The sequence below is a fragment of the Taudactylus pleione genome, unplaced genomic scaffold (assembly GCF_031769625.1).
Source record: "Taudactylus pleione unplaced genomic scaffold, aTauple2 ptg000244l, whole genome shotgun sequence".
Classification (NCBI taxonomy): Eukaryota; Metazoa; Chordata; class Amphibia; order Anura; family Myobatrachidae; genus Taudactylus; species Taudactylus pleione.
In genome coordinates, this window is record NW_028284646.1 from 924,956 (window position 1) to 941,277 (window position 16,322).

The following is a 16,322-nucleotide window of genomic DNA, read 5'->3' on the forward strand; positions in this document are numbered from 1 at the left end:
TAACAGCCAGGAAACATCCTTAGCCCCAAATGCTACCAGAGAACAGCTGAATCTTTTGGGAAACCTCAGAGATTCTGCTACCTATATAAATGAGGCAGCATTGGATATGGGCTTACTAAATGCCACGATTTCTTCGGCGGCAATTGCGGTTTGCCGCTCTCTGTGGCTCTATTCTTGGAGGGCAGATGAGGAATCCAAGAAGGGGTTAGAATGTTTGCCTTATGATGGTAAAGTCTTGTTTGGACCTGATTTGGACAAGATCATGAATACCTTAGCAGCAGCTAAGTCGGCTTGTCTGTCTTCGACTCCAGCCTCTTCGGGGGCTCGGACTTCATCCTTTCAGACCTATCAGGCCCCAGGTAAGTCTAGAACTCAGTCCTTCCCAGGCCATCCACCGCCAAGAAATCTGCCAGGCCTAAAAGCAGCCTTGGAGTACCAGTTTTCCGGCTGCCAAGCCTGATGACAAGCCCTCCGCTTGACAGGATAGGACTCCTCCTGAGGGACCCCAGGGTGAGAGGCCAACTACTAGTGTCAGACTACCATGGATTTCTGGGTGAGGGAAGAGGTCTCTCTGGGGTACACCCTCTACTTCCGCAGAAGGCCTCCCCATCAATAATTTTGCACAGGACTTCCGAAAAACGCGGACAAGGCTTTAGCTATTCAACAGGTGGTACAATCCATGCTGAAGGCAGGAGTCATTATACTGGTCCTGATGTCCCAAAGAGGAACGGGGTATTATTCCAGCCTATTTCTAGTCCAGGAACCAAACGGTTCTTAGCGTACTATTCTCAATCTCAGGTCCCTGAACAAATTCCTCAGGGTACCCAGGTTCAGGATGGAAACCCTATGCTTAGTTATACTGGCTATGGAACCTGGGGATTTTATGGTGTCTCTGGATATCCAGGAATGCGTACCTGCATATTCTGATTACTTCAACTCATCAACGTTTTCTCAGATTTGCTGTGTCACAACAACATTTCTAGTTTCAGGCTCTACCATTTGGCCTTACAAATGCACCTCGGGTGTTTACAAAGGTCATGGCGGTAATGAGAGCCCATCTGCGGCTGCGGGGAATACGCCTGTTAACATACCTGGATGACCTCTTACTGTTAGCAGGGTCCCCAGAAGTCATTCACCACCACCTGCAGCTAACAACATTTGTGCTCCACGTACACAGGTGGTTGGTCAATTGGAAAAAGTCCTCACTGATTCCCTCTCAAAGGATGCTCTATCTGGGAGCTCTGTTGGATTCACATCAGCAAAAGATATTTCTGACAGCAGAAAAGATCTCCACTTTGCATACACAGGTACACAGAAGCCTTCACATTCACCGAGAGTCAGTCCACTCAGCGATGGAGTTACTGGGATCTATGGTGTCGGTGTTCAACATGGTGGAGTATGCCCAGTTTAATTCTCGGCCTCTGCAGGAATCGATCCTCTTTAAGTGGGACTGATTACCCCATCATATACAGACTCAAATGATGGAGCTCTCTCCGGGAAATGCGCCTGTCTCTAACTTGGTGGCTACAGACGGTACACCTGACCAAGGGGCATCCCTTTTGGATCTTGGACTGGGTCCTTCTGATGATGGATGCCAGTCTTTGGAGTTGGGGCACAGTGACTGGTCCACACTCCTTTCAGGGAGGGTGGACCACAGAGGAATCTGCGCTACCAATAAACATTGGAACTGCGGGCAGTTTTCAGAGCCCTGCAACAAGCCCGGCTGCTGCTTCACGGAAAGCCTGTGCAAGTGCAGTCAGAGAATGCCACAATGGTGGCTTACCTAAACTGTCAAGGGGGAACTCGAAGTCAGGCGGCAATGGTAGAGGTGTCATGCATTATGACATGGGCAGAAGGCCATCTACCAGCTATGTTGGTGATGTTCATTCCAGGAGTGCTGAATAAGGAAGTGGTCCTCAGCCATCATGATGTGCATCCCGGGGAATGGTCTCTTCACCAAGAAGTGTTTCAGCTCTTAGTGGACAAGTGGGGCCTTCCAGACGTGGACTTCATGGCCTCTCAACAAAATCACAAACTGCCACTGTACGGGTCCCGGACAAGGGACGCCAAGGCTTTCCTAGTGTATGCTCTGTCAGTCAAGTGGTCCTTCTGGTTGTGTACCTGTTTCTCCCGTTATCCATTTTTCCTCACATTTTTCAAAAGGTCAAACAAGATGGAGGCATGGTCCTGCTTGGGGCTCCAGCGCCCCTGGTACTCAGATCTTCAGAGTCTCTCCATCGACACTCCGTTGCTGTTGCATCAATGTCCAGACCTTTTGTCTCAAGGTCCTTGCCTCTACCTGGATCTGGGTCGTCTGTCTTTGATGGCGTGGTTCTTGAGACATCCCTCCTAAGATCCAAGGTTTTTTCCACCTCTGTGGTTAACACCATGCTCAGAGCAAGAAAATCTGGCTCTGCCAGGAATTACCATAGGATGTGGCATACCTGCTTTGAATGGTGTCATCCAAGAAGTTATAACCCCCTGGTGTTTAGGATAGCAAGAGTGTTGGTTTTCCTGCAGGCAGGTTTGGACCTTGGTCTCCGCCTTGCTACACTGAAGGTCCATATCTCAACCCTTTCAGTGTGGTTCCAGTGAAGGATTGGTCCTCCTCCTGACATCCATACCTTTATGCAGGGGGTTGTTTGTATACAGCCTCCCTTTGTCCATCCTGTAGCACCTTGGGATTTGGCTGTTGTCCCTAGGGCCCTCCAGGGATCTCCCTTTGAACCACTGGGCTCAGTGGAACGTAAATGGCTTACTGCCAAGACTGTTTTTCTTCTGGCCATTGTTTCTGCCAGATGAGTTTCAAATTTGGGAGCTTTCTCTTGTTGAAGTATTATGTTTTTGATACCTTTGCCACTCAGGATGCTTCCTCCAGGCAACGGATTCTCCTTTCTGCACAGTAGCGTCCCCACCTTTGAATGAACTGCTTTGGGACATCCCCAAGGTCACCCTGTGGACCTTCTATGGATCCTGAAGTAGAAAGTAGAGATATGGTAAGAACTTACCCTTGTTATCTCTTTTTCTACGAGGTCCGTAGGGTCCACAGGGCACCCACCCTGACACACCTATGCTTTAGTTGGTCTCACTCTGGTCACTGGTTTTCCGTCTCCTTCTGTGTGAGAAGGTGATTCTAATGTGTTCCAGACTTTCTTCTCTCTCTTTTATGCTTCTCCGGCCTTTGGCTTGCTCCATAACTGAGGAGCCTCCGGCCTGGGGGCGGGGTATAGACGGAGACACATTGCATCCTAGGAGAAGAATTTACTACTTAAGGTGCCCAGATGACTCTGCATCAGCTATACCCCAAGGTCACCCTGTGGACCCTATGGACCTCGTAGAAAAAGAGATAACAAGGTTAAGTTACCATATCTCTACTTTTTTTTACTTTTGGGGGGGGGCACCTGGATTCATATCTCAGCAATCAGTATTAAGGACTATTCATTTCTTTGCCAGAAGTGTTGGAGCGCATGTTGCTTAACACTGACACATACTTGAGACACCTACTGCAGAGGTGTATATATTATTGGGATTGTGTCTTAACTTATGAGAGCAACTATTGCTCATAATACCAGCTAAATTTTATTTTATTATGTGTGTGTATATCTTTTATATACTATATATGAATGTATTTCTATTTCTCTTGTTTTATTATTAATTTATGTGTAATAAATTGTTGAATATTCTTATATAAGCGATCCTTGCCTGGATAATCACCTTAACATATATTGTAACTTATGAGACATTTGACTATAAAGTATTGATAATTTCAGGTCATTTTATTTTGAAGTGTATTAATGAGCTATATATAAGTGATGCAACTGTTGTGACCATTGACATGCAGCATCACACTATTAGGGCACAGTTTAATACTTCATTGTATAATATCTAATCAAGATCTAATTATTACTGCTGTCACATGGGGAAGTATAGTATACGTCAGTGGTGTCAAACTCGGGCCCTTCAGCTGCAGTGGAACTACACATCCCAGCATGCACTGTCAGAGTTTTGCTATTAGGGCATGCTAAAACTGTGGCAGGGTATGCTGGGATATGTAGTCCCACAGCAGCTGGAGGGCCCGAGTTTGACACTACTGGTATACGTAATGCTCATTAAAGGTTTTTTTTTCCAGTCATTCCACTAAAGGTCAGATATCTGAAAGAGAATCAACCTGTCTACTAGTTTCTTAATTACATTAAAAAGTTGGAATTTAAGTAAGGTAATTCTATTTACAATAGGTCCCATTGAGCACATTGTTTGCATATACCAGGCCTGGCCAACGTGTTTCTCCAACTGTTGTAAAACTACATGTCCCAGCATGCTTTAACAGCTAATCAATGGGAAGGTATGCTAGGATTTGTAGTTTCATAACAGCTGGAGAGCCATAGGTTGGCCAGGCCTGGGATGTACTGTACAGATTTAAAAAATTAAGTGGTAGTTACTAGATTATTTGACCATTTAAAATATATTTCAGTATTATTTCTAAACAACAATAAAAGCATTTCACACAAAAATTAAAATTTTGGAACTAACCTGAAAGTATTTTTAATAAAACAGAGAAGGATGTGATAAGGTTATAGAGAGGTGAAAGTTATTGGCATTTTTCTGTGTGTATAATTATAAGAAAGTAACACAAACTCAGCAGGTGCTCATTTGGAAAAATTTATATACAGTAAACTCTCCCAATAGCCACCAAGGAGTACACAAAAACCTCCATAATTAACATTTAATTTGTACAGTAAATAAACCCAATAAATATTAGTTTATTTTCTGATTATTAAGATGGTTTCATCTAAAACATGAATGCACAGCACATACTCTTTTGGGGTTAAAAACTAGGGGTGAGCGGGTTCGGATTTCTGAAATCCGAACCCCCCGAGCCCCCCCGATCCGAGTCCGATCCGAATCAGGCTCGACTTTTCCCGCCTGACTCGGATCTGAAATCGAGGCAAAACGTCATCATCCCGCCTTCCGAGTCTCGCGGGTTTTGGATACTATATAAGGTACCCACGTCGGCGCCATTTTCTCACTCGGCTGTGGACAGTGAAGAGGGAGGGTGGGAGTTAGGGCTGTGTAGTGTAGTGTAGTGTAGTGCTGCTGTTGTCCACTACTTCAAAGTCCATAGGGGCTGGTTGTGTTGTGCTGTGCTGCTGTTGTTAATAGGGGCTGTCCACTACTTCAAAGTCCATAGGGGCTGGCTGGACTGTGTTGTGCAGTCAGTTCTCCATAGGGGCTGTGTCCACTCCAAAGTCCTGTGCAGTGTCCCAGTCCTAAAGGAGTGCTGCAGTGTTGTCCAGGGGGTGCTCTGTCCATCAGGGGTGCTCCCCCCAAGTGCTAAAAAAATAATATATTTTCTGTGTTTGTGAATTGTGTGCGCAGTAGCCGCACGTGCATCAACAAAGTAGTGCCAAGCGTGCGCCTGTGTCATAAGTAAAGGGCCGGCTGGCTTGACCGTTAAGGGTGCTGTAACCCCCGAAAGTACACTCCAGTCCAAACCAAAAAAAAATTATTTTCTGTGTTTGTGAATTGTGTGCGCGGTAGCCGCACGTGCATCAACAAAGTAGTGCCAAGCGTGCGCCTGTGTCATAAGTAAATGGCCGGCTGGCTTGACCGTTAAGGGTGCTGTAACCCCCGAAAGTACACTCCAGTCCAAACCAAAAAAAAAATTATTTTCTGTGTTTGTGAATTGTGTGCGCAGTAGCCGCACGTGCATCAACAAAGTAGTGCCAAGTGTGCGCCTGTGTCATAAGTAAAGGGCCGGCTGGCTTGACCGTAAAGGGTGCTGTAACCCCCGAAAGTACACTCCAGTCCAAACCAAAAAAAAAATTATTTTCTGTGTTTGTGAATTGTGTGCGCAGTAGCCGCACGTGCATCAACAAAGTAGTGCCAAGCGTGCGCCTGTGTCATAAGTAAAGGGCCGGCTGGCTTGACCGTTAAGGGTGCTGTAACCCCCGAAAGTACACTCCAGTCCAAACCAAAAAAAAAATTATTTTCTGTGTTTGTGAATTGTGTGCGCAGTAGCCGCACGTGCATCATCAAAGTAGTGCCAAGCGTGCGCCTGTGTCATAAGTAAAGGGCCGGCTGGCTTGACCGTTAAGGGTGCTGTAACCCCCGAAAGTACACTCCAGTCCAAACCAAAAAAAAAATTATTTTCTGTGTTTGTGAATTGTGTGCGCAGTAGCCGCACGTGCATCAACAAAGTAGTGCCAAGCGTGCGCCTGTGTCATAAGTAAAGGGCCGGCTGGCTTGACCGTTAAGGGTGCTGTAACCCCCGAAAGTACACTCCAGTCCAAACCCAAAAAAAAATTATTTTCTGTGTTTGTGAATTGTGTGCGCAGTAGCCGCACGTGCATCAACAAAGTAGTGCCAAGCGTGCACCTGTGTCATAAGTAAAGTTCCGGCTGGCTTGACCGTTAAGGGTGCTGTAACCCCCGAAAGTACACTCCAGTCCAAACCAAAAAAAAAATTATTTTCTGTGTTTGTGAATTGTGTGCGCAGTAGCCGCACGTGCATCAACAAAGTAGTGCCAAGCGTGCGCCTGTGTCATAAGTAAAGGGCCGGCTGGCTTGACCGTTAAGGGTGCTGTAACCCCCGAAAGTACACTCCAGTCCAAACCAAAAAAAAAATTATTTTCTGTGTTTGTGAATTGTGTGCACTGTGGCTGCACGTGCATCAACAAAGGAGCAGCGCCAAGCGTGCGCCTGTGTCCCATAAGTAAAGAGCCGGCTGGCTCATTTCTTAAAGGGTGGTGTAACCCACAAAGTGCACTACTCTCCAGCAAAAATAAAATAATATTTTCTGTGTTTGTGTGCGCTTTAGCCGCACGTATATATATCAATATAACATAAATGGAGGACCAAACTTTCTCCGATAAAAATAAAATAGGGAAAGATCAAGAACCACTTCCTCCTAGTGCTGTTGCTGCTGCTGGGAGTTGTTCATCATCCCAGAGAGGAAGTAGGAACATCACTACTTTTACTAAACAATTGACCCTCCAACAGTCCCTAGCGATGAGGATGAAGTACGACAGCAGTCATCCTGAAGCAAAACGTATAACTGAGGCCTTGACTGCTATGTTGGTGTTAGACGTGCGTCCGGTATCCGACATTAGTGCAGTGGGATTTAGACAATTGATGGAGGTAGTGTGTCCTCGGTTCCAAATCCCGTCTAGATTCCACCTGCATCCTCAAAGCAGCAGCGACAAGCGTGCATCTGTCTGTTAAAGGGTGGTGACACCCTCAAAGTGTGCTACACAAACAATTAAAATATTGTTCTTTTTTTTTTGGTCTTTGTGAAATGTGTGGGCTGTAGCCGCACCTGCATCCTTAAAGCAGCAGCGACAAGCGTGCGTCTGTCTGTTAAAGGGTGGTGACACCCTCAAAGTGTGCTACACAAACAATTAAAATATTGTTCTTTTTTTTTCTGTCTTTGTGAATTGTGTGGGCTGTAGCCGCACCTGCATCCTTAAAGCAGCAGCGACAAGCGTGCGTCTGTCTGTTAAAGGGTGGTGACACCCTCAAAGTGTGCTACACAAACAATTAAAATATTGTTCTTTTTTTTTTGGTCTTTGTGAAATGTGTGGGCTGTAGCCGCACCTGCATCCTTAAAGCAGCAGCGACAAGCGTGCATCTGTCTGTTAAAGGGTGGTGACACCCTCAAAGTGTTCTACACAAACAATTAAAATATTGTTCTTTTTTTTTCGGTCTTTGTGAAATGTGTGGGCTGTAGCTGCACCTGCATCCTTAAAGCAGCAGCGACAAGCGTGCGTCTGTCTGTTAAAGGGTGGTGACACCCTCAAAGTGTTCTACACAAACAATTAAAATATTGTTCTTTTTTATTCGGTCTTTGTGAAATGTGTGGGCTGTAGCCGCACCTGCATCCTTAAAGCAGCAGCGACAAGCGTGCGTCTGTCTGTTAAAGGGTGGTGTAACTCTCAAAGTGTTCCAAAAAATAAAAAACTATTTTTTTAATGTGTTTGTGACTTGTGTGCGATGTAGCCACACTTGCATCCTCAAAGCAGCAGCGACAAGCGTGCGTCTGTCTGTTAAAGGGTGGTGACACCCTCAAAGTGTGCTACACAAACAATTAAAATATTGTTCTTTTTTTTTTCTGTCTATGTGAATTGTGTGGGCTGTAGCCGCACCTGCATCCTTAAAGCAGCAGCGACAAGCGTGCGTCTGTCTGTTAAAGGGTGGTGACACCTCAAAGTGTTCTACACAAACAATTAAAATATTGTTCTTTTTTTTTTGGTCTTTGTGAAATGTGTGGGCTGTAGCCGCACCTGCATCCTCAAAGCAGCAGCGACAAGCGTGCGTCTGTCTGTTAAAGGGTGGTGACACCTCAAAGTGTTCTACACAAACAATTAAAATATTCTTCTTCTTTTTTCTGTCTTTGTGAATTGTGTGGGCTGTAGCCGCACCTGCATCCTCAAAGCAGCAGCGACAAGCGTGCGTCTGTCTGTTAAAGGGTGGTGTAACCCTCAAAGTGTGCTCCACAAACAATAAAAATATTCTTTTTTTTTTCTGTCTTTGTGAATTGTGTGGGCTGTAGCCGCACTTGAATCCTCAAAGCAGCAGCGACAAGCGTGCGTCTGTCTGTTAAAGGATTACATCGGTGACAGCATCCAAGTAGGCATGTCAGACAGTCCGTACCTGTACTGGCAGGAAAAAGAAGCAATTTGGAGGTCCCTGTACAAACTGGCTCTATTTTACCTGAGTTGCCCCCCCTCCAGTGTGTACTCCGAAAGAGTGTTTAGTGCAGCCGGGAACCTTGTCAGCGAAAGGCGTAGGAGGTTGCTTCCACAAAATGTGGAGAAGATGATGTTCATAAAATGAATTATCAACTCTTCCAGGGAGACCAGCCTCCAGAACGTACAGAGGGACCTGTGGTTCCAGCAGGGACGAATTAATACTCTGTGAGGATGAGGATGTACACACTGAAGAGGGTGAGGAATCGGTGGATGAGGAGGATGAGGATGACATCTTGCCTCCGTAGAGCCAGTTTGTGCAGGGACAGATAAATTGCCAGCTTGTTTTGTGGGGGCCCAAACGAACCAATCATTTCAGCCACAGTTGTGTGGCAGACCCTGGCGCTGAAATGATTGGTTTGTTAAAGTGTGCATGTCCTGTTTATACAACATAAGGGTGGGTGGGAGGGCCCAAGGACAATTCCATCTTGCACCTCTTTTTTTTCTTTGCATTATGTACAGTTTGGGGCCTAGTTTTTCAATGCCATCCTGTCTGCCACTGCAGTTTCACGCCTAGATGGGTCACGTGTTTGTGCCGCCCACTTGTGTCGCTTAGCATAGTCATCCAGCTACCTCGGTGCAAACTTTTGGACATAAAAACACTATTGTGAGGTGTGAGGTATTCAGAATAGACTGGAAATGAGTGGAAATTAAAGTTATTGAGGTTAATAATAGCATAGGAGCAGAAAAACCTACAAATTCTGTGATTTTAGCTGTTTTTATGCTTTTTTTCAAAAAAATACAGATCCAAAACACAAAACCCAGAACCCAAAACACGCAAGGGTGGTTTTGGCAAAACCAATCCAGATCCAAAACACGAAGAAAGATCCAGATCCAAAACCAAAACACAAAACACGAAAAGTGGCCGGTGCACACCCCTATTAAAAACTAATCAAAATTAAGAGCTTTCTAAGAAAGTAGCAAATAGTTAATAAGCAAATTAAAATATCTAGATATCGATTAAGCATCATTGACATAGTGTGCAATCCAACAGTGACTGCATGACTGCACACATTAAGACAGTACCATGAGTTTATACTATGTTTAACAGTGAATGACCAGAGCTGTAATTAGACTTTTTGGTGCCCTGTGCCAGAGAGAGCATTGGTGCCCCCCTCCCATTTTTTAAATAGGGACATAAGATATGGCACCTGAAAAAGGGCCATGGCCTCATGGGGAAGGACCAGGGAAGAGATAGGGGAGGCCAGAAGATGCTGGGGATAAAAGAAGAGGAAGCTATAAGTGAGAATGATAATAAACAGAAAATTGACAGACACAACAGCGCCCCCTGCCCTGCGGTGCCCTGTGCCATGGCACTGGTCGCACTACTGTAGTTACGGCACTGTGAATGACCATATAATGGCATAACACAGTATCTACTATGTTACACATAACACATCTGAAAGGGCTCATAGGTGGATCAAGATCGCTGTGCTTTATTTATTGCAGACTGCAAGAGATCTGTTCATTTTTAAAGGCAGATGCAATATTTTGGCAAACAGGCTAAACAGCGATAAATCTCAAGAACTCGTGCAGTGTTGTCAGTTAATGACTGCACACATATATTGTTTGTGGCACTGACTAACCTATATATTCATTCCTGCCAATACATCTTATTGATCCACTGAATGTTAATTGGGCAAAATTATTTATTTAGGTCCATCAAATTGTCCTACCAGGTGTGCAGCTTTACATTCTCCATCTACAAATATAGGAAAGTGCAATTTTGCATCTTCAACACCACTTGTGAACTATTGATAAGCACATATAGTGCAGCTACTGTAGTGTTGTTTTATTGGATGCTTAAATAGTGTTCATGAAATCATAGCACAATTCCAACAATTATATCAAATATTTCATGTCTGTATTACTTGCAGTAGAAAATGCCCAAGATGCAGCACAATTATTTTGATCCAAAGGTCTATGGATATACTGTGGCCACTTGTATGATGAGATGAAAAACAATGGGAATTCTTCATCCAAAGACACACGACCCTAAATACAAAAAAACAGTAATGTGTTTGAAAATTCACATACAATTTGTTTCTTCATTATATTTAAAAATCAATTTTAGAATTGTTGAAGATCTGGTCAATTGATGAACATGATTTGGCAGTCTGTGCAGGTACTTTCTGTATAATATTTGTTTAAACATTTTTATTGACACTTTTTTAAAACAGATACATAAAAAATGACAGGTTGAGTCTCCCATATCCAAAATGCTTGGGACCAGGGGTATTTTGGATAATGGAATATTCTGTATTTTGCAATATTTGCATATCATAATGAAATATCTTGGGAATGGGACTACAATATACACACAGAATGCTATTATGTATTATATATACCTTATACACACAGCCTGCAGGTAACTATATATAATATTTTCAATAATTTTGTGGCTCAAGCAAAGTTTGTGTACAGAAATGAAATTCATTTATGTTTCATATACAACTTATACACACAGCCTGAAGGTAATTTTTTACAATATTTGTAACAATTTGTGCCTTAGACAAAGTTTGTGTACATTGAACCATCAAAAATCAAAGGTATAATTAATTCAGTCATGCCAAAATTATCCCATATTTCAGAATATTTAGATATGGGAGACTCAACCTGTACTTGTAATGAAGGCAGATATATTGACAGATAAGCATATATGAGCTAAATTATAAGATATGCCATATATATTACATCTCAATGGTAAAGGAGAGTTAATCATCCGAATGATAACCGCACTCCATAATGTCCAGTAAACTATAGCGAGAGTCCTCTTGAGATGAGTAGAAACATTTTTTATCCTCATCAAACTTTCATATTAAATTCAATACAAAGTGAGTCCAAGGGGTAAATTTACTAAGAATCGAGTTTGGTCGAGTTTTGTTTTTTTAAACTCACTTTGCTTCACCAAAATTCGGGTGAGTTTACCCTCTAACAACTCGCAAATTTACTAAGAAGTGAGTTTAGCTGAAAGTGAGTTTTCCGATTGTGAAGCAGAACAAGTTTTTTCCCCCAAATTGCGAGTTTAGATGAGATTACTTACCCGAGATTGCAGTGTTTTCTCATCAAATCTCACCGGAGCTAGCAGCCTGCACATATCAGTGAGATATGTGTAAGCTGCTTGTGTGTTGTACCTGTAAAAACCGGTGTATATCTGTGCGTATGAATGTGCCATAACTGAGATGCCAACTATCAGCGCCTGTAGACTGCGTGGTTAGATGTACCATCAGTCACACCATCAAAGCTTTCTTACTCTGTCTGAGTATGGCCTTCTATGTGAGCAGTTTAGCATCTCTGTATGCAACAAATTTCAGCAACATGCCCGCACATTCCCATGACACGCCCACACACTCCCATAACACGCCCGCACCCTCCCATAATACGCCTGCACACTCCCATAACACACCCACACACTCCCATAACACGCCCACACACTCCCATAACACGCCCGCACCCTCCCATAATACGCCTGCACACTCCCATAACACACCCACACACTCCCATAACACACCCACACACTCCCATAACATGCCCACACACTCCCATAACACGCCCTCACACTCCCATAACATGCCCGCACCCTCCCATAATACGCCTGCACACTCCCTTAACACACCCACACACTCCCATAACACACCCACACACTCCCATAACACGCCTGCACACTCCCATAACATGCCCGCACACTCCCATAACACGCCCGCACTCTCCCATAATACGCCTGCACACTCCCTTAACACACCCACACACTCCCATAACACACCCACACACTCCCATAACACGCCTGCACACTCCCATAACACGCCCACACACTCCCATAACACGCCCATAAGACGGACCATCTCTGTGTGTCAACTAAGCCATCTCCCCAGATAGGGGTCCCCCCTCTCCCAAACCCCAGGCTTGGTCTGAAGCCCAGGGCTCTTCCCCGCACCCCTGGGCTGTTGGTACAGGGGTAATAAAGTGAAGAATAGATGTAAACTATTGTAATTTACAGTGGGACTACAGGTGCCAGCATGCCTGCCCTTTGGCACTTGTGGAACTACAAGTGCCAGCAGACATCCGGCAACTGTACCTAGGTGATAAAGCAAGACTCTACAGTTGGCGTTTTGGGATGATAGAGGAATCCACCTGGGTCCATATTCAGCTGCACGTATTTCTGGTCTGGAAAGAGCTGAACAACTTTGAATGCGAGTATAGGTGGATGAACTACACCCATCCCTTCTGGTACGTCTTGATTGCTTACTTTTTGGTGGAATTTCATAGACATGGTGACCCATGTTTGTAATTGTCATTTGTTTTTATGAATCTATTTGGTATTGTGATTATCATTAAATACTTCACTATTGTGGACTCCACTATCTCCCCTTGTTTTTTTCATATGGATCTACACTATATGGGAGTATAAGGAGTGCCTATTATATAAGAAAAATTCAAGTTTTTACCCACTCGGAATTGCATTGAAAAGGAAGGACTTCCATACCCTGAGGTTGAACTGATTTAATCTTTTTGTCTTAAGACTTTTATATTGGACTAGTTGTTGATTCTGTGGATTTCATAGAAGTTCTAACATAAAGGGAGTGCACTGAGTGTTTATATAACTTTTGCAATCCCTGTTGGGGGTGTTAGTAGGCACCACCCCTCTACACTCATTAGCAGCAACCCTAGGAAGCGCAGGTGTCTAAAACTATTCTATACAGGTGCCAGCATGCCTGCCCTTTGGCACTTGTGGAACTACAAGTGCCAGCAGGCGACCAGCACCCATAACCCCACTGTAAATAGTTAAATAAATACAAAACACACACACCGTGCCTAGTAAAACTTTATTTCATACCCCTACCCACTCACACATACTTATCTGTACCAGCCAGTCCTCTTCTCTAATGCAGAATCCAAAATGACTGGCCCTGCAAAAAATATTCTATACTCACCTTCATCTTGGTGCTGGTCTCCGCAGCATTCAGGGAAGTCACCATCTCCCGCTCCATACACTTACCTTAGCGCTGTTTGTGTGTGACCACATACAGCGCTAACCTGCTCCTGACTGAACAGTGACAACAGTCAGGAGCCACTAGCCAATCAGCAGCCGCTAACTGTAGAGAGGCCACTGATTGGCTTCTGCTCCTGACAGTTCCCATGTGGGCTGATAATGCATGTGGGAACTGTCAGGAGCAGGAGTCAATCAGTTGCCGTTCTACAGTCAGCGGCCGCCGATTGGCTAGCGGCTCCTCACTGTTGTCACTGTTCAGTCGGGAGCCGGTTAGCGCTGTATGGCTAATTTCACACCTGCCGATTTTGGCCGGCCAGGCATGAAACAGGTGGTAGCCGGCCAGGGTTTTCCAGGCACTGAGTGCCTTTCTCAGGCAGCGGCTTTGAGACACTTTTTTTATGGTTTTTTTTTTACCATTGGGCATGCACAGCAGCAGCTGCTGCTGCACAAGCCTGGCCGGCACAAGCCCATGTGTTTGAAAGGAAACATTGTTTCCTTTACACCAATGGCACGCAGGGCCTGCATGAGCACGGCACGGCAGCCGGCCTGCACATTGGATACTCCCGACTGTTACACGGCAACTGTGCCATGCCCGGCCCGTCTAAAAGGATCCCACTGCTTCCCTGTTATCTGTTTTTCACACGCAGCAAAAAAACAGCAAGTGTGAAACTAGCCAATGTGGTCACACACATACAGTACTAACGTAAGTGTATGGAGCGTGTGATGGTGACTTCCCTGGATGCTGCGGAGACCAGCGCCAGGATGAAGGTGAGTATAGAATCTTTTTAGCAGGGCCAGTCATTATGAATTTTACAGACTGGCTGGTACAGGTAAGTATGTGTGAGTGGGTAGGGGTATGAAATAAAGTTTTACTAGGCATGGTGTGTGTGTTTTGTTTTTATTTAACTATTTACAGTGGGGTACAGGTGCCAGCCGCCTGCTGGCACTTGTAGTTCCACAAGTGCCAAAGGGCAGGCAAGCTGACACCTGTAGTATCACTGTAAAATACAATAGTTTACATCTATTCTTCACTTTATCACCCCCATACCCACAGCCCAGGGGTGTGGGGAAGAGCCCTGGGCTTCAGACCAAGACTGGGGTTTGGGAGAGGGGAACCCCTTTTTTGGGGGGTCCCCACTTCCCCTGAGATCCCCGGCTTGGCCTGTGCGACTTGGAGTGGAGTGAGAATGGTTTGTCCCTGGAGACCCGGTAATAAGGTCTCCGGGCTGTGGCATTACACCCCAGTCATTTTGGGTCCGGTGCTGGTTTAAATTATATGGGGACCCCTACACATTTTCCCCCTATAATTAAAACCAGGACTGGCTGTGCAGCCAGGTGCTGGTTCCTAAATTACGGTGGAACCCTACTTATTTTGCTCCCTTAAATTCTAGGCACCAGGACTGGCTGGCAAGTCTGGGGCTGGTTAGGCTTTTGGGGGAGGGACCCTACGTCATTTTTTTAAATAAAAAAACACTATATATTAGGTATTCAGGCAGAAACATACACAAATCACATTGATCTGTGTATGTTTCTGCCAAACTCGCAGCTCAGGAGGTGGTCTATTTTAAACATCAATTTATCAGTGAGTTTGCTACAAACTCACCCCAGATTGTAAACTCGATTCTTAGTAAATTTGCGAGTTGCAACTTTTTCATGTAAAGTACTTCCTAATTTGGCCGATGGTGAGTTTAGTTGAGTTTACAATCTCACATGAGTTTTAACAGTGAGAAGAGAAAACTCACTTCCAAACTCACACCTGTTTGGTCTTAGTGAATTTGCGAGTTTGAAAAACAGGCTAAACTCTGCCCAAACTCACCAAAACTCGATTCTTAATAAATTTACCCCTAAGCATTAGTGAGATGAAAAAAGGGTAACTCCATGGAAGAAAAAGATAAAAAGGTACCATAATAGAACATAGAACATTAAACAGAGAACAAAGGGAAACACAATAGGAAAACACAGAGGGGGAGGAAGTGACCTAACTATGATATACAATGAAGTATATTAAAAAAAAGTACAAAATGCCGTCAATGAAAATGTAGAGTAGAGTATATTTGTCTTAGTTACTTCATAAACATTACATCATATAAGCTAGACCACATAGTATCACATATTGATATTTATTGTGCCATAGACAAGATCAACCAATAAATGGTGTATGTTTTGCTGGAGAAAAGCAATTTGAGTAATCATATATTTTATAAAAATGTTTTTGGGTGTCTACATCGAGACTATCAATAAAGAGACTCCATTTAACTGAAAATGTTTCAACCTGCTGATCCATATTTGGTTGTGTAGTTTTAAAATAAAATTAGGAAAATTCCTTACCAGGCAGCACCCGACTCCAGTGGGTGGTTGCTTGCCAGGTTCAATGTTGTTATTTCTCTTCTGATTGGACTACTGGGTCTCCCTGCATGTCTCCGCATTCTGATAGGCCTTCCTAGGCCTTGTCCTCCTTATAGAGGGGGGCAAAAAGCTTTTCCTGCATTTTATGCTTGGAATCATGTGACCACTGATGTCAATGCATGTGGAAATTTTAATTTATTGTGCCTATATACAGTAAATGGTGGTCTACAGCATTATGGTTTG

At 44.2% G+C, this 16,322-nt stretch overlaps 1 protein-coding gene across 1 annotated transcript in view; it reads right to left on the reverse strand.

Moving 5' to 3' along the window:
• TINAG (tubulointerstitial nephritis antigen) overlaps nucleotides 1-16,322 on the reverse strand; it is a 170,239-nt gene that overhangs the window by 75,951 nt on the left and 77,966 nt on the right. Inside the window, exon 5 of the mRNA XM_088479747.1 lies at nucleotides 10,615-10,738. Coding sequence (XP_088335873.1) covers nucleotides 10,615-10,738 — 124 coding nt within the window. The remainder of the gene's footprint in view (nucleotides 1-10,614; nucleotides 10,739-16,322) is intronic.